At 43.2% G+C, this 22,759-nt stretch overlaps 1 protein-coding gene across 1 annotated transcript in view; it reads left to right on the forward strand.

Moving 5' to 3' along the window:
• Nucleotides 1-4,307: 4,307 nt before the first annotated feature.
• Nucleotides 4,308-22,759, forward strand: part of LOC124803385 (serine/threonine-protein phosphatase PP2A 65 kDa regulatory subunit-like) — a 123,670-nt gene continuing 105,218 nt past the window's right edge. Inside the window, exons 1-4 of the mRNA XM_047264570.1 lie at nt 4,308-4,413; nt 19,955-20,112; nt 20,201-20,359; nt 20,729-20,869. Coding sequence (XP_047120526.1) covers nt 4,308-4,413; nt 19,955-20,112; nt 20,201-20,359; nt 20,729-20,869 — 564 coding nt within the window. The remainder of the gene's footprint in view (nt 4,414-19,954; nt 20,113-20,200; nt 20,360-20,728; nt 20,870-22,759) is intronic.

Here is a 22,759-nt window from a genome sequence, read left to right on the forward strand (position 1 = left end):
GATTGACCATCGCCAATCAAACTCTCCCTAAGCCTTGATGAAGTCGAGGACTCCTATTCGCCCCTAGTTCAACTATTGGTGTGGTACACCGGTCAGATAACCAGTCCACTGCAATTCCACTCAAAAATTCGCTCACAGATGTTTAACTATAATTCTGTCTGTTCACACTGCGCAATAAGTGTGGGGGACAACACAGTGAACAATGCTGAATTGCAAAGACTCAGTATAGAGTCGCCCTCCGATTTGCTCTCAACAGAGGTGCTCTCCCAGTGAAGTACTGAGCAGAGGCTTGTTCCTCGCTCTTTGAGTACACGTACGAGCGCACACGCTCTAGTTACGTGTTCTCGCTCCAAGAGTGACAACGGAACGGCCCCTCTCTATGCCAGACGTGAAGGGGTATATCTTTCAGTCTCTTACATTACTCCTTCAGCTCAAGGCGTCAGGAATATCGTCTGACAATCAGCATTGCTCTTCTAAAATGGGAGAATGACGTTTCGTTCAAGGCGACCAATCCAGAAATCTGTAACATTGGCGTCTGGCGTTCGCTGTCTCCTGTGAAAATCTCTGAAACTGCGTGCTATATTTGTAAAGAATGCGTAGGCAGGGCACTCCCACACAATGTAGCGGAATTTGCTTTTAAGCTGAACACGGGGTCGTTCTTCCTTTCACTCGGGCAAACGCTGTCGGCTCTATGGGTGATCACCAGCCAATGTAGGTAGATTGAGTCGTCCTCTGAAGGGACCGGCCCCCCGGCGTGTGGTTTGCGCCTCCTGAACTAAAAGCTCCTGCGACGAACATGTATTCAATGTGTGTGTGTATGCCAGCCTCGAGTATTTCAGTCTCTGTGCGCATTTGTGATTTACTAGTTATTTGCATATTGTTTACATGAATTTATACAACATTGACCTTATCTTATCGAGTTTGGGTTCGGATGAAGCGTCTTGAGGGGCGGAATATCATTGTGAGGGCGGAATACGTAAGGAATGATGGTCAGGAGACCATGACGTCTTACAACACTGCTATTACTTTTGATTTTGTTTGGATTGTTAATAACAAATTTCATAAGTGAATATGCACGCTTTTGTGGAATGAACACTCTTCTACTCAATGATGAATTACCCCAGAATATGATGCCATACGAAAGCAGAGAATGAAAATAAGCATGGTAAGCTAATTTACTGAAATGTATATCGCCAAAATTTGCAATGACCTTAATAGCATAAGTAGCTGAACTCGAACACCACATCCACCCCAATGTCAGTGTACAGGATATAAGAAACCATTTCCAAGAGTTGTAGCCTAGCTTGCCTCCAGAGGCGATACAACGCCTTTCACACCGTTCCCACCAGTATCAGTGTGTATATCCACAGCGTAGTGAATGTAACGTCGCAGCCTTAAGTTGGCTCATACAGCTGTGTTATAAACAATTAAATAAAGTCATGTAACAGCTCAACTCGTAAATTTACATTTCGTTTCCAACTAGTTATCTGGGTGCTTCACTTTTTTGCCAGACTTGTATTTTTCTCAGATCCACCACCATAAATGCGCTTTTTTATCGAAGCTAATGAGCCTCCACACGAGCTCAGAATAAGGTACATTGACTACAAATATCTACTCAAACACGCATAATCTGTGTAAGACTCATTGTTTTCGGGGATTCAGGTTCTGTCAGAGAAATACTTATTTAGTGTATACTGATTTGCAAAGAAAATTCCACCACTTGCTTTCCCCACTGAGTTATAAAAGCTTCACACCATCAGTGTTTCAAGAAAGATTACGGGAATACGACAAAAGATTTAGATATTTGAACACATTCATCATCACAGAATCTAATATGGGCCAGCAACTATTAAAGGACTTTTTATAGGGATGGAAAATGCGCTACCGTTTCTACACACATGAGTTACATACAGGGTGTTTATAAATGAATATCGGGATTTTAACGCTTTATAATATTTATTATATTAAACTTAGTTATCAATGAAATGTCAAATGAAAGAGCAACTCAGTTTTACCAAGAACCTTATAAATGTTCAATGTCAGCACCGTTTGTCACACAGCACAATTCGTGGCTATAGTTCTTCCCAAACGTTGATAAGTGTGTCTCCAGTGATTGTAGCAACAGCTGCTTCAAGCCGGTTTCTTAATTCGGGGAGGTCAGCTGGTAGTATAAGCACGTACACAGGATCCTTGATGAAGCCCCAAAGGAAAAAATCGCATGGCGTTAGGTCGGGTGATCGTGGAGGCCATGTAAAGCAAGCCATCATTGGGCCCCTTGCGGCCTATCCAGGGCTTGGGTGCAGTGAAGTTCAGCCAACTGCGGCGGAAAGATTGAGCGCTGCGCAAGCGCACAGGTGCCAAACATAACTGTTTGAGTTGCTCTTTCATTTGAGATATCATTTATAACTCCAAGTTTAATGTAATAAATATTATAAAGCGTTAAAACCCCGATATTCATTTCTAAATACCCTGTACTTCTCTTGGCGTTGGAAGCGCATTTTATGATGAACAGACACGCCATGGTGGCTAATTCTAGCTGCCTCTAGGAACCTCAGTACTTATACCAGGACTCGCTGCATTACTAGAAGGACTTAAATATGCTGACAGCTTAAGTAAAGAGGAGGTCATTATTCCGACAGACTGTCAGTACAGCTGCTCATACCCAATCATGCTATCAATAATAAAAGTAAATATCTGATGTACCAGATCACAGATAGTAAAATGTTGTAACGAGGCACTCACCAAGTTGTCGGTAAAGCGACTTTGTGGTATCAGGGACAGTGAAATAATTAATGCTCACGCCAAGGGTGTCATCAACCAGCGGTAGAGCTAACTATCAACTGCAATGTTCGGCACAAACTAGCGACACGGAAGTAACCTGGACTAGAAAACTGGTGCCCAAGAGGCCGCCGCTAGTAATACCGACGTAGCGGTCTTTGTCGGCGACCTGGCGGCTTCTCATTGATGGTGATGTTCAAAGCGCCGTTAACGGCGCGAGAGGAATCTTCGAGGCTCCAGCCTGGCGCTATCGATAGGCTACGATAGTACAAGGCCTACTGGAGGTTGTGTACAATAACTTTCGACAAAGCTTCAAATGCTTCAAATGGCTCTAAGCACTGTGGGACTTAACATCTGAGGTCACCAGTCCCCTAGAACTTAGAACTACTTTAACCTAACAAACCTAAGGACATCACACACATCCATGTCCGAGGCAGGATTCGAACCTGCGACCATAGCGGTCGCGCGGTTCCAGACTGTAGCGCCTAGAACCGCTCGGCCACCCTGGTCGGCGGACGATAGTTAGGAAACGGTTGTTGTCGCTGGCCAAAGACAAGTTTGCTGTGTTAAGCTTATGACTTCAGCGTCTCTAGTCATATGTATGTAATAGGAGCTCAGTTTTAGGACGAGTAGTAATAATTTTGCCATGGAATGGGATCGCAGTCATTAAAACGAAGGTTCATCCATTTGACTGTATAGATCGTTTATGCTACTGTAAAGTCATGACTTCGGTCTTTGGCCAGTGTCAAGACTCCAATGCTGGGCATAATCGAACTTCTACAAACCACGTCATCGTTAATGTATGTTAAACCTCTTTGACATCTGCACTATATAACTAAGAATAATGTATTTCCAAGATGACACTGTGGAAGTCTGAACACTTGAAATACTGTGGTACTTCAATTTGGCCGAAGCCAAAATCATAATGTACAATAGCATAAACGATGTAGACAGTCAAATGGCATAAATTTCATTCAAAAAGCTGTAGTAAGTTTTTATAAACTGTGTTCATAAATACGGAGCATTGTATACGTAAAGGGAATTTTCATGCCTTATTGACACTTAATCTCATTCGTGTCACAGCAGTATATTGCCATGCATGCATAACTGAGTACTTATAAAATTTTTCTCTTGAATTCATTGTATTAAAAAATCTTTCATAAATTACTGTAGTTGTGCTAGCAATTCCTGAGAAAGATCTGGAGATGAATGTGGTTGTTCAATGGTAGTTTTTGAAATAAAATTGTAAAGCGTTTTGGAGAAAAGTATCGCATGCACCTCAGCCTAGCCCTTCCAATCACTCCCTTCATACACTGTGGTAGCAGTGCATGTTTAGAGAATGCCGTAGTGTGTGCGGTACTGAAAGAATTATTTGGTCATGGGGAAACAGTAATTATTTTGTTGTTTGATGTAGACTATTTAGACTTGTGTTTCATATAGTATAAATTCCTTGCTACTGCTCTGTTTCAGAATGGAAGGCAGGGAGGTGCCCCTGGTCGAAGAGTTGTCGAAAGAAGAGTTCATTTAACATGGCAAAGATTCATGGCAATGACATGTTGGGCTATGTGCCCGAGGTGTTAGCTGTCCCTGTTATGTTGCACTTCCCATGGTCCTGCCAACTTGCAGGAAGCAGAGGTGAGTGATGCCATCTCCAGCATTAAGACTGTCTTACCAAAGTTCGTTCGCTAACTTTAAGGAGAGTACACATTCTAAGTTAGATGGTGGTTGATACAATTAGAACACCGATTATTGATTATGATATTAGTGGTCTGGATTTGTGCAGTCCAGACTGTCTGGCCCTGTGTGTGAATTACTGTCTGAATGGCTGAGTAATTTAATCGTAAGAACCCAGGGTATATTAGCTCAAGTGGGGAATTTGCCCAAACTGAAATTAAGGACACTCTTAAGTTAACAGATACGAGACGTACTCATCGTGTGTTCCACTCTATAGCTAGTGTTGATATGGTTGCCAAATACCTAAGCCCCTAGGTAGCTTCGTGGGGGTGGCATATTGTCGGTAGACGCTACCAAGCAGGTGCAGATGGTTTCTTACTATTATTATTATAATTATTTTTATTATTACTTTGGAACTGAAGCATGTAGGTTAATATCTTGAGTTAATCACAGAAGACTGTCAACAGTTGCTTAGCTAGATGGATGGGAGATTCGAGCAGGTTTTACCTGAGGCCATGCAGCGGAAACCATCTTTAATAAATTCTGGAAGCTAATTAGTCGAAATATTCTACACTGTCAAGCTCGACATGAGGTAATCGGCAAGGGCTATTTCGTGGTACAACGACATTAATGTATTCTTCTTGGACATCCAACAATGTCAGTTCGTTAGAATGCCACGAGCTTTCGACCTAGCTCTCCTCGGCCATTGTCAGGTTATAAATCACTCGTGTGTCGCCGTGGCCTAGCCGGTAGATATCCGCGCTGCTAACTGTGACGTCACTGGTGCTCTGTTCCAGTGCAAATATGGTGTAAAATTCAGGTACCTCACGCATCTGGAAGCCAAGGTAGATTTTATGAATGAACCTGATTGCGAGAACATGCAGCCACACTGTTAGTGATATATTAATAGAATCAAAGACAGCGCTTGAAGCTTGTGTTTGGGTTCTAGCGAAGGACAATATAGTTGAAAATATCCTTGAAATAGGGCGCCCTAGTGACCAATTAAGAGTGCTGTTTTGTAGCTAGCCACGAAGCTTACGTCATTTAGAAGATTTGGTGCTTCGTATTCAGGATGTGAAGTATACTCACCAAAATGGAAGAACTTTATGGTCCTAGTCGGCAGACAGCATCAGATAATAAAAGCCGAAGCCACATCGCTCAGTAGAAAAATGTTAAAGTGTAAAGTGTCTGAACAAATAGCAAGGGACTGTACAAGACATCGAAGCTCTATCGATAGCTGACGGCATATTAAGGGGGCGATAACGAATGCCATTTTTCAGGATTCTTGCTATTCCTACAGGCCGAGTCAGCTTTGCATGTATGACTACATATAGGGAGCCCGTTACTGCCTGTCTCGATACCGCAAATTCTTTTCCATTGATCAATGAAGAATGGGCATTCACTTATTACGAGAGGTGTAAACTTCCGGAAATGTGACGCGAAGTTTGGTCTTGCAAGCTGGCCAGTTCAGCAGATATAATTCGGAGTTTGTGAACTGATAAGTTTAGGGTTGAACTGGTGATTTTACATGGAAATTACGAGTTAAGGTGGCACATCTCTATCTAGGTCGTCTATTAAAAGTTCTGACTTCATCTGTAAGATCGGGTTACTTCCCTAGTATAGACAGTGAACGGCTTCTTCTAAGTTTCCACGCCAGCAAGTACTTGAGTTTTGTAAGCACGAAGTGAACAGAAAGTTAGGGCGTCATAACTAAGTTACTGCTCTGGCGATAGCAATGTTCCGGCTTATGACTTTGAACATTTACCAAAGAAACAGAGGAAACTGATTGTGGATTTGTGTGCATAATTCAGGGATGCGCTTACTGACAAATTATGTTACGTTCAAGGAGCAGAGGGTGGCCCGTTAATTTGCTTTTATAGACATGTATTGGGTATGCCTCACAAATTCTCCCCGCCTAGCATGAGACCGATAACGACGACTATAGATGAAATTTTCGTGGGGGAGCTGTTAGGCCATCCAAGTCCCCGTACAGCTCTGCTACATTTGTGCTGTCAAAACCACAAGGTGGCATGAGACCAGATGTTGTGTATCAGGCCATGAATAAGTAATTAATTCTTCAAACTACACCCTCCCTGCTTTACACCTGTAATTACCTTGGTTCCAATGGGCAAACATCTTTACCAGATTTGTCCTAAATCAAGCCTACTATCACATTCCGCTGGCTGAGGAGTCAAAGCCAATCACAGCCTTCACAATATATGTGTGACAATACCTGTGTGCCATTCTGATTGTTTAGACGCGTAATTGTGCTGTTCAGTACGTTTTATAGGGTTTTCCTGATGATTTGGTGATCTTCATTGAGAAACTCCACCAACATGTACACCAGTCTAGAGAGGTGCTTCAGTGATTGGGTAAGGGAACGTTTACGGTTAACCCTTCAAAAGTTTACTTTTGGTAGCCTGAAATTTGATTCTCAGGTCATATTGTCTCTAAGTAAAGTAGTAGAAATCTTCAGAGGCGGAGAAATGCTGCATACTCAAAAATGAAAAGGCAGTTTCTCATTTCATTGGGATGATACACTACTTCTGTAAATTTGTACTTAATAAGGCACAGTTGGCAGCATCTACAAGTGATCTTTAGAAGAAAGGAAGAAAACCTGAGTGGGGTTCTATCCTTTTGCAGCAACGGGTGATCGGAAGAGAGCCTATTGCGTATGCATCGCATAACCCTCTCCACCTGAAGCTAAATATTCCACATGCGAGCTGGAGGTGCTGGCAGTTGTGTTAACTCTCAAGTAGTTTAAACTACATACGGAACATCAACCATCCCTCTTAGCGACCGACTACCAGGAACACAGTAGTGTACTGGCAAAGCTAAGGCATAGGGGGTGAATCTACGGCTGGACAGTACGTATTTCAGTGTTCCGATTTAGGGTTACTCATAACAGTGACAATGAAAAAGTCGTGGCCGTTGACCTGAGTTGCATGTTTAACGAAGAGGCGGATGAACACCTTGATGAAGGCTTCCTGGGAAAGAGCTCACCAGGTGATGGACTTCAAGTAAACAATTGTGGCATGGTAAGAGGAGGTAAAGACAACGTTATGGGAAAGCTCTTGCCCAGACTTTCAGGGCATGCTTAGAGCCAATGCTTACTACTCCATTCACCTTGTTTGAAGATAATTCACAAAACTAAAAATTACACAGGTTAAATGCAATGCAGTTCAGTAAGTATTGTCACCCAATAAACCTAATCTCAATGCCTCCCTAAACTACCCAGAGGTAATATGAATTCCTCCCTCACTTTTAGAACTAGGTAGTATTAAGGTTAGGCCCAAATACTGACAGCATGGTATTCAAAAATTTTGAAGTTGAATATTTAAGTATATGGATACAGAAGTTACCTGAGAAGATTGTTACTAAATGCAGTTGGGAAAATGAATACCTATGTTCCTTCAAATTACCCGCCAGCGTTTCTCCTGAAGAAACGTGCAGCGGAACTGCGACCTCTTGCTTTCTCCTCTCAAAATCGCGAAAGCTACACTACGGGAACTCCAACATGCACTCTCTTCTTCTCGCTCCTCCGCCCCAGGACCGGATGGTATCCACATCCAAATGTTTCTGCATTTATGGTACCATAGTCTGCGTTTCCTCCTTCGCCTTTATAATCGAATTTGGACCGACAGTACTTTTCCCAGACGATGGCGGGAAGCTATCGTCGTTCCTGTTCCGAAACCTGGAAACGACAAACATCTCCCCTCTAGCTATCGCCCCATTTCTCTCGCGAGTAGTGTATGTAAGGTTTTGGAGCGTATGGTTGAATTGACGTTTAGCTTGGTGGCTGGAGTCCTGCAGTCTTTTAGCACCTGCCCAATGAGTTTTCCGAAAGCATCGTTCTGCAGTTGACCATCTTGTTGCTCTCTCCACTTATATCATGAACAATTTTCTCCGGAAACGCCAAATAGTAGCAATATTTTTTGATCTGGAGAGAGCATACGATACCTGTTGGAGGACAGGCATCCTCCGCACACTGTTCTCTTAGGGCTTTCGAGGTCGGCTGCCCCTTTTTCTTCGCGAATTTATGGCAGAGCGCACATTTGAAGTGCGGGTGAACAGTACTCTCTCCCGTACTTTCTCCCAAGAAAACGGGGTACCCCAGGGCTCCGTGCCAAGTGTTGTACTGTTTGCCATTGCCATATATCCAATTATGGATTATCTCCTTACTGATACCTCGGGCTCCCTCTTTGTGGACGATTTTGCGATCTACTACAGCTCGCAACGGACCAGCCTTCTTGAACGACGTCTTCAAGGCTGTCTCGATCGCCTCCACTCTTGGAGCTTTTCTCCCAGTAAGACCGTTTGTGTTAATTTTTGGCGTCGTACGGAGTTTCTTCCACGTTCCTTACATCTAGGACCTGTCAACCTTCCGTTTTAGGATGTCGCTAAATTCTTGGTTCTTATGTTTGACAGAAACCTGTGCTGGTCCTCCCACGTTTCCTACCTTTTGGGACGCTGTCTGAGATCGCTCAACACCCTCCGTGTCCTGAAAGGTACCTCCTGGGGAGCGGACCGAGTGGTCCTTATCCGCCTCTATCGCGCCTTAGTGAGCTCGAAATTGGACTATGGAAGCATAGTTTACTTCTCTGCTCGGCCGTCTATTCTTCGGCGTCTCGACTCTATCCACCACCGTGGATTACGTTCAGTGTCTGGAGCTTTATGCTGAGACTGCTGAACCTCCGCTGTCCAATCGGCGAGCTGTCCTTCTAAGTCGTTATACTAGCCATTTGTCTTCCATTCCTGCTAATCTGACCCATGACATTTTTTTCTACGCCTCCTTGGATTTAGGGTATGCAGACCGCCCTTCCTCCCTACTACCACCGGGAGACCGCTTCCGTCAACTGCTCCATTATCTTTCCATCCGCTTTCCTCAAACTTTCTTGACAACTTGGGGTACAGAACCGCCTTGGCTGCGTCCCCGGACCTGCCTGCTCCGTGACTTTTGTCAGTTTCCCAAGGATGGTACCCCTTCACTTGTTTATGGTCGGGCATTTTCTGCTCTATGTGCACAAATGAAGGAAGCCACATTTATTTACACTGATGGCTCAAAACATAGTTTAGTGTAGGGAGTGCCTATATTGTTGGCGACACCCCAAATCGATTTCGGCTTAAAGACCAGTGTTCGGTTTATACTGCGGAGCTTTACGCTGTTCTCCAGGCTGTCCAATACATCCGACGCCATCAGCGGATACAGTATGTTATCTGTTCAGATTTTCTCAGCTCTCTCCTCAATCTCCAAGCGCTCTACCCTGTCCACCCTCTGGTCCACCGGATTCAGGACTGCCTACGCTTGCTCCACTTGGGTGGCGTCTCGGTGGCGTTCCTCTGGATCCCAGGACACGTTGGTATCTGTGGAAATGAGGCGGCCGATATAGCGGCCAAGGCTGCAGTCTCTCTTCTTCGGCAAGCTATTCGCACGATTCCCTTCGCCGATCTACGGAGCGTTTTATGTCGTCGTGTTGTTCTTTTATGGCACGCACATTGGTCGACGCTTCCCCATAATAAATTGCGGGACGTGGAAGCTCTTCCCTGTGCTTGGACCTCTTCCTCCCGAACGCGTCGTCGTGAGGAGGTAATTTTAACTAGACTCCGGATAGGGCACTGTCTTTTAAGCCATCGACATCTTTTAAGTGGCGATTATCCCCCACTCTGTCCCCACTGCTCTCAGCTGTGGACGGTAAGACACCTTTTACTCGAGTGCCCCTATTTTACTCCGTTACGCGCCCGTCTACAGCTGTCGCCTGATATATCCTCCATTTTAGCAGATGACACGTGCTCAGCCGATCGCGTTTTCGAGTTTATTAGTGCCAATGAGATGACGTCAGTTATTTGAATCTCTTTTTGGGGAGAATCAACCCCTTTCTGTAGTGGTTTTTTAAGCTTTCCTTCTGCTTTTAGTTTCTCGAATTTTTTGAGTTTTGTTCCCATTGCTGCTGGTTTCCATTTTCGTTTTTTACCTTTTCCTAAGTCACAGACCGGGCGCTAATGACCATAGCAGTTTTGCGCCCTAAAACCAGAACAAAACAAAAAGCACACCCACGCCCGATGGAGGACCCAAACCTCCGACGGGGGGAGCAGCGCGGTAGGTGACGAGGCGCCCTAGACCGCGCGGCTATCCTGCGTGGCTCTACTTAAGTAGATGAACAACAGAAGATATGGACACTAAGCCTGAGATTTGAAACCAATGTATTGGCTACCAATGGGGAAAACGTTGAAGACTGACGTGGCAATTAACATGATTGCATGAAGTATATTCATGATAATGTATCTAAATAGGTGCAAAAGTGCTTTGGAAATTAGGATATGGCAGAAATTGCCTTTGATGATCTAACTTCCTGTTGGGATCTACAGTGCTGCCGTAAACAGCAAAGACTATTACTTAACAATACAGTCGCTCCATTCCTAATCAGACTAGCGAAGGCACCAACAATATGCATTGGCAGAAAGCGACACGTAGCGTTGTCTAGAAACAGTCTGAGGCTTGGTAACGAAGAAAGCGATTTGCTCGTAGCAATTTTCTTCTTGCCTTGCCAGTGAAGACTCTTGTAGCGCAAGGTAAGCATCAAACACATCTCCTTCCATTGTCTGCATAAGATGCCGAAAGCAATTTTCACTGTTGCATCTGAGATACAGCGCAATATGATAACTAGCGACATCAGTCGGACTTCCGAACAGTGCTTACCATCGGCCACCAATGATCAGCGCTGTCTCGGTCCAGACCAGGGTGCCTCTAATTCTCAGCATCTATCAGCAAAATAAGGATGTGTGTTCATTGTTTGTCACCAGAGAACTCATAAAGAAATTGTTTTGCATTCAGACGGTCTTGGTGTGAGACCGGTTGTGCATTTAGTACGGATGGTGGCAGACTATAGTTTCATACGCTGTATGCACACGTAGCTTCTGAGATATTGGACAGGCGACTTACTGACTGCGCAGTGCTGAAAAGTGTTAGAAGTTTCTTTTGAATAGTTCGACACAACATTTATATCTTATTTAGAGCTACAGTCTTTGCCCATTTGCTAACCATCGCTGACGTTCGAAGACTCTAGCAATATGCACAGGTAGGAAACGACGTGTCGGTACCTGGAAATAGTGTGAGCCTTGATAAAGAAGAAAGCGGTTGGCTTGTAGCAAATTTCTTCTTGCCTTGCCCGTGAAGGCTCGTCTGGTGCGAGGTAAACATCAACATTTCTCGTTTCATTGTCTACGTAAACTGTCGACAGTGTATTCATTGTCAGATGTGAAGTACGATGCAGTTTGATAGCAGGTGACCAGGCGACGTCAGTCCCAAATTGGTAGCGCACGACACGTAGTTCTCAGTACGGTTCTTCAGATCGCTTGTAGATAATTTACGATATAACTCTGAGGAAACATGTACAAAGTAGGAGTATATGGATCAGTGAAAATTTAACTATTGCGTATCTATTATTTAAAATGGTATTTAGTGACAATTCCCGTCGGATCTTGCGACTTGCGATACGTTTTAGGTTTAGTGACTCCAGTCAGTATGATTTGAGCTGTTGACTAAGCAAAGAGGTGCGGTAGCGAAGATGAAGCCAATCCCGTTACCCTCTCTCATGTAGATGCGAACGCGTACATCGTAAGATGTATGAATTTGTACTGAACTGTACTGGTCGCATTCTAGATTTTGTTCGGAAACGCGATATAAAACTGACATCGTGCATTGTGGTGGCAGAGGCTATTGTTGAGGTAGTGTTTCGTTTCTTTCTAAATGCGCATATTTAGAAGAATATCGTGATGCTGTAATGACATTATAGAGTGATACATAATCTTCAATTCCTACGACCAGGTCACAGCAAGTAAGATGATCGTCGCGTTTTAGTGGTCACGAGAGACTCCTTTACGGGCATAGTTTGAAGCTGCTTTTCCTTCAGGATGTAGTCTATGAGATATAGCTTTCTACAGTATGCCGAAGTATATTACATTTCCCTCTATATTTTTGTTAACATTTATGTCCGTTACGCAGGTATGCCATTTCGTTTCTCTTCATCATCACGTCTTAGCAATTAACGCACGTTAGTAACTACTTGCACAGGTTTTTTTTTCCCCTCACCGGGTGTCCGCTTCGATGTGAATATTCGCATCTTTTCATACGGTAAAATTATAATAAGTTACAAATAAAATAAATGAAAACTGAATTTTAGGACAACAATCTGTATCGGTGCCCTAAATTCTCGCCGACAATGCTTCATATCTTTTCCCGTGCAGTGTACTGGTATTTAAAAAAAAAACTAAATAAAATAATGAGTATAGCTATCTGTCGCTCTTATAATATTAAGGCAGCTGTAATATTTTAAGCAGACTAATGGAAAGTGTGACTGTAGCTGTTGTAATAGACACATCGAAAAAAGTTTTGCATCACACCGGTTCCCAGAACTCCTGAAGATAGATGTTGACTGTGTATCACAGACACATTCCCCTTTGCTGTTTAGAGGTGTCACTAAAGCCGCCCAAAGATGTAAACAACTATGCAAGAGCAGAGCCTATTAGAAGGAGGGGTCCGACAGCCGATGAGTTCCAGTCAATCCACCAGGAAGGAGGTACACGGCTCGTGTTGTCTGTAGTTCAACCATGTCTAGATGGGCAGTACCGCGGTGCGATCGCGTCCACATTGTTACTTTGTGCCAGGAAGGGCTCTCAACAAGAGAAGTGTCCAGGCGTCTCTGAGTAAACTAAAGCGATGTTGTTCGGCCATGGCGGAGATAAAGAGAGACAGGAGCTGTAGATGACATGCCTCGCTCTGGCCGCCCAAGGGCTACTACTGCAGTGGATGACCGCTGTCTACGGATTATGGATCGGAGGAAGCCTGACAGCAACGCCACCGTATAGAATAATGCTTTTCGTGCAGCCACAGGACTTCGTGTTAAGTCACACAGTCCGCAATGGGCGGCATGATGCGCAACTTCACTCACGACGTCCATAGCGAGGTCCATAATAGCAACCACGACACCATGCAGCATGGTACAGACGGGCCCAATAACATGCCGAATGGACCTCTTAGGTACGGTATCACATTTCTTTCATCGATGAGTGTCGCATATTCCTTCAACCACACAATTGACGGAGTTGTGTTAGGAAGCAACCCGGTCAGGCTGAACGCCTTAGACACACTGTCCAGCGAGTGGAGCAAGGTGGACGTTCACTGCTGTTATACAGTGGCATTATGTGGGGCCGACGTTCGCAGCTGGTGGTCATGGAAGGCGCCGATTCGATACGTGAATGACAACCTCCGACCGATAGTGCAACCATATCGGCAGCATATTGGCGATTCATTCGTATTCATGGATGACAATTCGAGCCTCCATCGTGCACATCTTGTGAATGACCCTTCAGGTCAACGACATCGCTCGACTAGCGTGGCCAGCATGATCTCCATGCATGAACATTACCGAACATGCCTGGGATTGATTGAAAAGTGCTGTTTATGGGCGACGTGACCCACCATCGACTGAATGATCCACGCCGAATCGCCGTTGAGGAGTGGGACAATTTGTACCAGCAGTGCCTTGATGAACTTGTGGATAGTACGCCACCACGAACACAGGCATGCATCAATGCAGGGGTACGTGTACTGGCTATTAGAGGTGGCGTGTACAGCAGTCTGGACCACCACCTCTGAAGGTCTCTCTGTATGGTGGTTCAACATGCAATGTGTTGTTTTCGTGAGCAATAAAAAGGACGTAAATGATGTTTGTAATGCTCTCTGTTCCAATTTTCGGTACAGTTCCTGAACTCTCGGAACCGAGGTGATGCCAAACTTCATTGATGTGTTATTAGGCACCTGCGAAAATTGAGATGAGAAAGTAAAATTCCAAACAGCTGTCCCAAGTGATGAGCTTATTTTCAAATTTTGTAAGCATTTCCGTACATTAGTTCAATTCGATGTGTTCAAGAAGCAATTATTTTGTTGATGAATCGAACTCACTTCTGCCAGAAAAACCTAAATTTTGTATGATTACGGATATGCTACAATAATAAGACTGTATCTTCGAAGGAAATGAAAACTCACGCAGTGACGTTTGTGGTTCTTGTTGTTGTTGTTGTTGTCTTTTGTCCAGAGACTAGTTTGATGCAGCTCCCCATACTACTCTCTCCTGTGCAAGCTCAATTTCCGAGTAACTACTGCAAACTACATTATTCGGAGTCTGTTTAGTGTATTCACGCCTTGGTTTCCCTCTACGATTAAACCCTCCGTTCTTCCCTTCAGTACCAAACTGATTATCCCTTTATGCCTCAGAACGTGTCCTACCAACCGATGCCTTCTTCTAGTTCCACAAATTCCTCATTCGGCTGGTCCCGGCGGAGGTTCGAGTCCATCTTGGGCTTGGGTGTGTGTGTGTGTGTGTGTTTGTCCTTAGGATAATTTAGGTTAAGTAGGGTGTAAGCTTAGAGACTGTGACCTTAGCAGTTAAGACCCATGAAATTTCACAAACATTTAAACCTCATCATTAGTCACGTGATCTACCCATCTAATCTTCAGCATTCTTTTGTAGCACCACATTTCGAAAGCTTCTATTCTCTTCTTGTCTACATTATTTTTCGTCCGTGTTTCACTTCCATACATGGCTACACTCCGTACAAATACTTTCAGAAGAGACTTGCTGATACTTAAATCTATACTCGGTGTTAACAAGTTTCTCTTCTTCAGAAACACTTCCCTTGCCATTGGCAGTCTACATTGTATCTCTTCTCCGACCATCATCAGTTATTTTGCTCCCAAATAGCAAACCCCATCATCCACTTTAAGAGTCTCATTTCCTAATCTAATTCCCTCAACATGACCTGATTTAATTCGGCTAATTCCATTATCCTCGTTTTGCTTTCGTTGATGTTCATCTGCAGTCACAGTAAAAATGAAAAATTGTAGTTTACCTTTACGATTACGCCTACAGGAAAATCATATTGCCCCATACAAAGCACAATCCAAGTGCTGTAAAGCCAGTTAGCAACTAGTTGTGAACGTCGCTTATTCCTAGGATGGAGCTGGATCCGCTGGCCGATAGGTTGCAAGGAAATATTATACTAAACCCAACTTCAATTTTAGCAAAAATGTTGTACTGAAGACATTTATCTCAGTGGCTACGTTCGTCGTCCAGTGTACATTACCGGCGTAGAAGAAGTAGAAATGGATGGTGGAACCCTAGAAGCGAAATAATGAATTTTCAAACCGTACAGAGACTTGGACAAACCATGCGATAAGAAGGCGATAACTCACATGATTTTACAAGGAACATAAAATTAAGAAATTAGTAGCTTTGTAGCAACATCAAAACAGAAAGCTGTGTCTATTACAAAGACATTGTTTTCTTATCTCCTTATGGGAGAAAACTCATAGAAAATAATTTTAGTTACTTGATCTGTATTCAATAATTATAATTGTGGTCTCTTTTGGAAGTAAGGGAATGATAGTAACTAAACTACGGAGAAAGTACCGGTACGATACTGCTATAGTAATTTGAGTATTGGAACGCCTCTCCCCAAATATTGCAGTTTATATTCAATAAAGGTTTAAGTTACACTGGAAAAATTGTTCGTAGCGGATAAAATAATCAAAGGAAAAAAGAGCTTCGAGGCACTTTTGCTAGTGTATACTGGTAGCAAAAAACAGTCAGTTACCTAAAATGTCACTAAGACACAGCGCATCAACTTTCCTCCCTGAATGAGAATGAAGCAACGGATGTATGACACCAAACCTCTTCGTCTGGTACAGCTACGATGAAATTGGCTGACACCAGGGGCTTTTGTCTCTAGAGTCTAGAAAATATTGCTGCCACTTGAAGTAAAAGCTATACACGAAGCACGTATTTTAAGTAAGGTCCGTTTGAACATAATTACACTACGAAAGGTTATTTTAAAAAAGTAAATTTATTTTCAGAAAGTGCATACTGCACTCTATTTTTCGACATAGTGGCCAAATTTGTTGAAACACGTATCGTACCTCTAAACCAATTTTAAAATGCCCCCATCATAAAATCTTGCCGCCTGCTCCGAGAACCAAGAGTTCACTGCCGTTTTCATTTCGTCTTCATCATTGTAACGATTGCCACTGAGGTGTTGTTTGAGGTGGAGGAACAGATGATAATCGCTCGGCGCAAGATCAGGACTGTAGCGTGGGTTGCCTAAACTTCCCAGCCAAATCTGTCCAATAAATCGCGGATCTGATCTGTAGTGTGAGGTCTTGGATTGTTACGGAGAAGGACAATTCCCTTTGTCAGCATGCCGCGTCTTTTGTTTTGAATCGCTCTGCGTAGCTTTCTCAGGGCTTGTCAGTATGCTTCTGCATTGATAGCGGTTCCTTGCTGCATGAAGTCGAGCAACAAACCACCATGCCTATCCCAGAACACCGACGCCATGATTTTGCGCTGGGACAGAGTCTGCCTAGCCTTCACTATCACAGGGGAATGTGTGTGTGTGTGTGTGTGTGTGTGTGTGTGTGTGTGTGTGTGTGTGTGTGTCTCCATTCCATGCTCTTTTGCATCGATTCGGGCGTGATATGCAAAACCCATCTTTCGCCTCCAGTTACGATCTGACTCAAGACGCCGTCACCTTCTTCCTGATAACGAGTCAAGAACTGCATCGCACATTCAAATCTTTGGTTTCTGTGGTACTCTGTTAGGAGTTTCGGAATCGAGCGGCAGCACAGTTTCCTAAACTTTAGGTGTTCAGAAACAATGTTGTAAAGCACTGATCTCGACACGTCAGGAAATTCGTTTGAGAGACCTGTTATTGTGAAGCGCCTGTTCTCACGAATCCTCGCTTCAACTGAATCCACCAAATCGTCGATAATGAAAGGAGGGCGACCGGAGCGGTCATCATGGTCTTTGTCGCGGCTGTCTTTGAATTCTCGTACTCACTTCCGCAATTTGTCTTAACTCATAGCAGTATCACCGTACACTTCGAAAATCTATCGATGAATTTCTGCAGCAGCCAGGTTCCTTGCTGACATAACCCGTATCACTGCGCGAACCTCACCCGTGGCGGGCGAGTCTTAAACATTTTGAAAGCACAGAACAGAACCGTATAGGTTAGCTACAGAGCTGAAACAGAGCAGTTATTCCCGAGGCATGCCGGTACACGACACACGCTCTCTTCGCGGTATGCGCGCGAACTACTAGTGTGTACGCGCTAATTACTAGTGTCTACAACAAAACGGAACTAACTTAAACAACACGCCTCGTATGTCATGATTGGTAATGTTAAGTGCCTAGAAGGATAATAAAAGTAATACATGACATGTATTCCCAGTTGCGAATGATGACAACCTGCAGCTATAGAATATAGAATAAGACGTCAATGAAAATCTGTGACGGACCAGGATTCAAACCGGATTTCTCGCTTATCGCGAGCGGTCGCCTCACATTGGGCTATCCGTGCACGACACACGGACAGACCTAAACTTCCACATATCATCAACCACCCGTCTACCACCTGAATTCTTACATATATATATTCCCGCACTGGTCACGCGTTGTACTTTGAAAGTCACTTGCCCTGTATCGGCATAATAATACGATATTGCAACGACTGTGCCGTGCACGGATAGCCAAATGGTAAGGCGACCGCTCGTGACAGGCGGCAAATCTGGGTTCGAGTCCCGGTCCGGCATCACTTTTCATTGTCGTCATCTTTTACACAGCTGACGGTTCATATCATTCGCAATTGCAAATACATCTAATTTGTTTGATAACGGGTGTCGTCGCCGCAGTAGTGCATCGTAATCAGAATAACATAGGCACTACAATATCGTAATTAAAAGTAAAGCTGCCCGTGATGCAAAGTGCTTTCTTGAAGCACGTTCCACTCTGTGCATTACGGTTGTCACACTTTTTACGCTGACTAAGTAAATCGTTGAAAATCACCACAGAACTTCGAAAAAATATTCTGAATCGCTCCTATTCCCCTTGCTACTAATAACGCTGAATGACAAAAAGTAATCACAGATTAATCGCAACAGCTTCGAAAATTGTCCTTTTCCAGTATCTCAAATACTCTTGCTTTGCTACAGATATTTTCGAGTCTTGCGCCGTTAGGCAGTAGTTGACAAAGGCCTTTTTCGTTTCACAGATGTTTCGGAGCATGTTCCGGAGTTTGCTGTGCAAGAAAGGAGGATGCTGCCTCTGGGTGTTCCTCAGGCGTAGGCAGTCCTTCTATGAGGATGTCGAAGACGAGATGATCTGCGACCCGGGCATGAACATCGCCATGTCGCTTTGGTGTGGTGCCTCGCTACCTGAAGAGGTATATCACACCACTAGCGCAGCCACGCCCGCACTGCGATTATCGTCGTCAATTACACATTATATTATGATTACGTTTGCTGTAAGACGCAGTCTATTCTCTCTCGTAATTGTATTTTCAAATAAAAAAATAAAATTAAATTCCGAAGTAAGTATTTGTGGTAATATCTCTCTCATTACACTCTCATAACCGAATATTCGGAAAGTGTAGGCCATGATGCACGCCGCACATAGCCGCACTTCCTAGAGCCCCTAATACACGGTTTGGCGATCTTCCGGGGTAATTGTCGTAGAAAGATCATACACGATGATTAAAGGCCTTCACTACGATTCCTTTGGAGCAGGTGATTTCCGTAATTTTATCAGACAGTCCATGGGAATTACAGAGCTACCTGAATCACATATTTAGAAATTTATATGATAATGTAACAATACACTACGAAGAGTAACAATGAATCTTGACAGTGAGAATACAGTAATAGAAATGCGGAATTATAATAATTTCAGTCGGCATCTCGGATCATAATGCACATGTTTCCCAAATAGCTCATAAATATTAACAACAGTGAAGTAGGACCAACATGCCCTTAGCAAATTAACATTCGGAGCTTTTTGGAAACATTCTAGGATCACGTCGTGGAACACGTTAAGGCTTACCAAAAATGAAATTAGAACAAATTCTCTGTGGTCGGGACACATCTACATTTATACTCCGCAAGCCACCCAACGGTAGTGGCGGAGGGCACTAAACTCGGTACTGAATTTGATGTTCTAATGACCAATCTCGTTTGCACTGTAAATGGCAGTCACCATTTGTTCGAAAGTTTAGTATTTAGCGGGATTTTCACAGTTTATATATAGATGTTGCCAAACTTTCTGTTTCTTAGTGTTCGTTTTTCTTAACGTCTCGTTCCTTTTCCAGGCTCCCACTTGGTATGAGTGTGTTCTTGGGGAAGTATAAGAGCACAAATCAGCCATCAGTTACGGTGGTGACGTAACACATAGAACTATCAGGACACAGTTGCGAATATAGAAAAGTTAGTGGCAGACGAAAGGAGCACGTCACGATTATTGGCGTGCAAGAATCTGTGCGCCATTTATGGACGAGTTACTCCCACAGTAAAAAGTAATTAATCAATTTTGAGGAAATGAAATATTGCATCTCATCGGATAAGAAACATCTGAAGCCAACTATCATACTGAAATGATTTTCGTATTTTGTTTGATTACAGAGTACCTAGGCGAACTGTTTCATCGTCCGTGTGATGACGAGGATATGCTAGTGCGAAGAATGGCACTGTCCATGTTGCCTGCTATAGCTGAAGACGCTGATGTCAAGTTTTATGCTTCTCATATAGTACCAATTTTCGAGAAGTCCCTGGAAGATAAGGTACATAAAGATATGTCCTTATCGAAATACACTTTTTAACTAGTACACATAGTAAATCAATTTCTACAACGTCCGTTCATTTGTACAGATTGGCCTTGACTTGGAGGCAACACAGGCTTTAATAGCCTTGTTCAAAGCTAAGAAACTATCTGATGACGTATACAGACAGCTTCTGCCAGTTCTGTATAAATACCCAGAGGATCCTAATTGGCAAGTTCGATTCTTAATTGCCAACAGCATTAATGATGTAAGTATGTTAAATCTTCGTTTTTCTTCGTTGCATAGTACTTATACTCTATATAATACTTCTGAGTATTACTACGAGACACTCGTTACCCCATTGTTAAGTTACAAATATCCCAATTCAGTTCAGGTAAACCTTCGTAGAAACATAGTGCAAGGAGTTGTGATAGTTACAAGAAGGAAGTGTATTTCTTTCCATTTGTGAGCAGGGATACCTGCGTTTGTGGTTTAGTTTCTACATGAGGTGACAAATTGGCGATGTACCTGATACACCAGAACATTACAATTTTGTTCTAGCAAAAAAATCTCGTCAGCATATAAATATACTTCTATCAAATTATATGATTATAACCTTGTTTTCCTCCTTTTATAGATTCACAACCTTGTGAATTCACCAGTCTTGAAATCAAGCTGCTTCCCACTGATGCTGAATTCTCAAGGGACACAGAAACAAGAGTGCGCTCTGCAGCAGATCGCTGGTTTCAAGGATGTTTCAACTTTTTGGCGACATCATGTGAGGTGTAGGTGTCCTAAGCTTCATATTGGGACACACCGTTGGAAATTCGAGCAATGATATTTCCGAGTTAATGCCACATCAGAGCCTCTAGTGTTGGGTCCATTTTACTAAAGTACAAGTGAACAATTTTAAATACTTTATTCTGCATCTTTTCGGCAATAAAATCAATTTTAAGCACCTTCAGAGCAATGTTTTACAGTAGAATGTAGCAGCAGTTGCCAATCCATGATTGATAACATGTTAAACATAATTCTCCTGTTCGGTTAATTATCAGCACTTCTGAACAATTATTTTACTCCAGGTCAATTGCACTGCTTCTTTTCCAACATGAATTGTACCCACAACATTCTTCCATTCCAAAAACAACGGTTACACAAAAACCAGCCAACTAACCACACGCACCCCCCCCCCCCCCCCCCCCCACACACACACACACACAGTCTGGCAAATATTAGATGTTTCTACCATGACATAAAAGGTAAAAAAATGAAAAAAATATATGCAAGGAAGTACTTGCATCAGCATTTCCATTAATGTGATACATGTTAATACGGCCTCACCGTCAGCTACTGTGGAAGACTATCTAAATTATGTATCCAGTTAGGGAATACGTAGAAATCTTCTGTGTTGTTGGTATTACATATCACTAATCACAACATAATGCTGCGACAGGAAAGAGCGAAATGCTGTAATACAAATTGCCGGGATGATGATCAAATATTTGACGAAAGTAGTAGTAATTCAGTTAAATTTTTTACAACCGCTGACGATGTAACTATATAAACAGATTTTCCGTGAACCATATTGAAGCTGTGGAGAGTAAAATTGCGAAAGATTCATAGGTTTATATATCATGTTGCTATAATTGTACGTTCTCGTGATCGTAGACACATCATATACGTAAGAGGCAAATGGTGCCTTATCCGTGTTACTAAGCAAAACGAACATTCGTTTAAAGTAGTACGCCATGGAGTATTTATGGGTACTGGTATTGGCATCAGCATATGGAACTTCCCAGCAGGTGGTAATGGGAGGAGTGGGTAAGTGATATTTCCACTGGCAGCTGAATATAAATATCAGTCTTCCAAACATGGAACTTCTACTAAGGGTATCTGCTGAATAAAATTAAATACATAGCAATTCTCGTTCGAGGCCACAACCTGAATGATGTCAATGTGGCGTAGTAATCGCCATTCCCGTTGGCAATTCAGGAGCATCGCAAGACTGAAATGGAGTTAGAACACTTGGTTGCCGGCCGGGGTGGCTGAGCGGTTCTGGACGCTTCAGTCTGGAACCGCGTGACCGCTACGGTTGCAGGTTCGAATCCTGCCTCTGGCATGGATGTGTGTGACGCCCTTAGGTTAGTTACGTTTAAGTGGTTCTAAGTTCTAGGTGACTGATGACCTCAGATGTTCAGTCCTACAGTGCTCAGAGCCATCTGAACCATCAGAACAAATGTTTTGGCTGTTGCATTGTTTGCTGTTATTCCTCGCTGAAATGAAATGACCTATTTCTTTGCAGGGGGATATGTGGCAACTCCCTAATAACAGCTGAGGCAGGTATATCTTAAAAATCAAATGTTAGCATCCGTGTCTGCGTTTCTTTGTTTTGCACTCCACTCTTGGTGTATTGTGTGAAAGTGCAAACAAGTGCAGGCGGTTCTATGAAAGATTTGTGCCCATCGACTTTTAATGCTTTCCGACGCTTCCTGTGACTGCCTATCTATCAGCTGCTGTCCTGATTACATCCATTTCATTTGAATTTTAGCTGTATGGAGTTCTTTAGGTTCATTCACTGTCTCCGTAGTGTATGCAAGTTATAACTGGCTAAACAAGTTTCCGTTTGAGAAGTATAGAATAATAACGTAATGCGAATGTCTAGTTACAT

The sequence above is a fragment of the Schistocerca piceifrons genome, chromosome 6, assembly GCF_021461385.2.
Source record: "Schistocerca piceifrons isolate TAMUIC-IGC-003096 chromosome 6, iqSchPice1.1, whole genome shotgun sequence".
NCBI classification, from domain to species: domain Eukaryota; kingdom Metazoa; phylum Arthropoda; class Insecta; order Orthoptera; family Acrididae; genus Schistocerca; species Schistocerca piceifrons.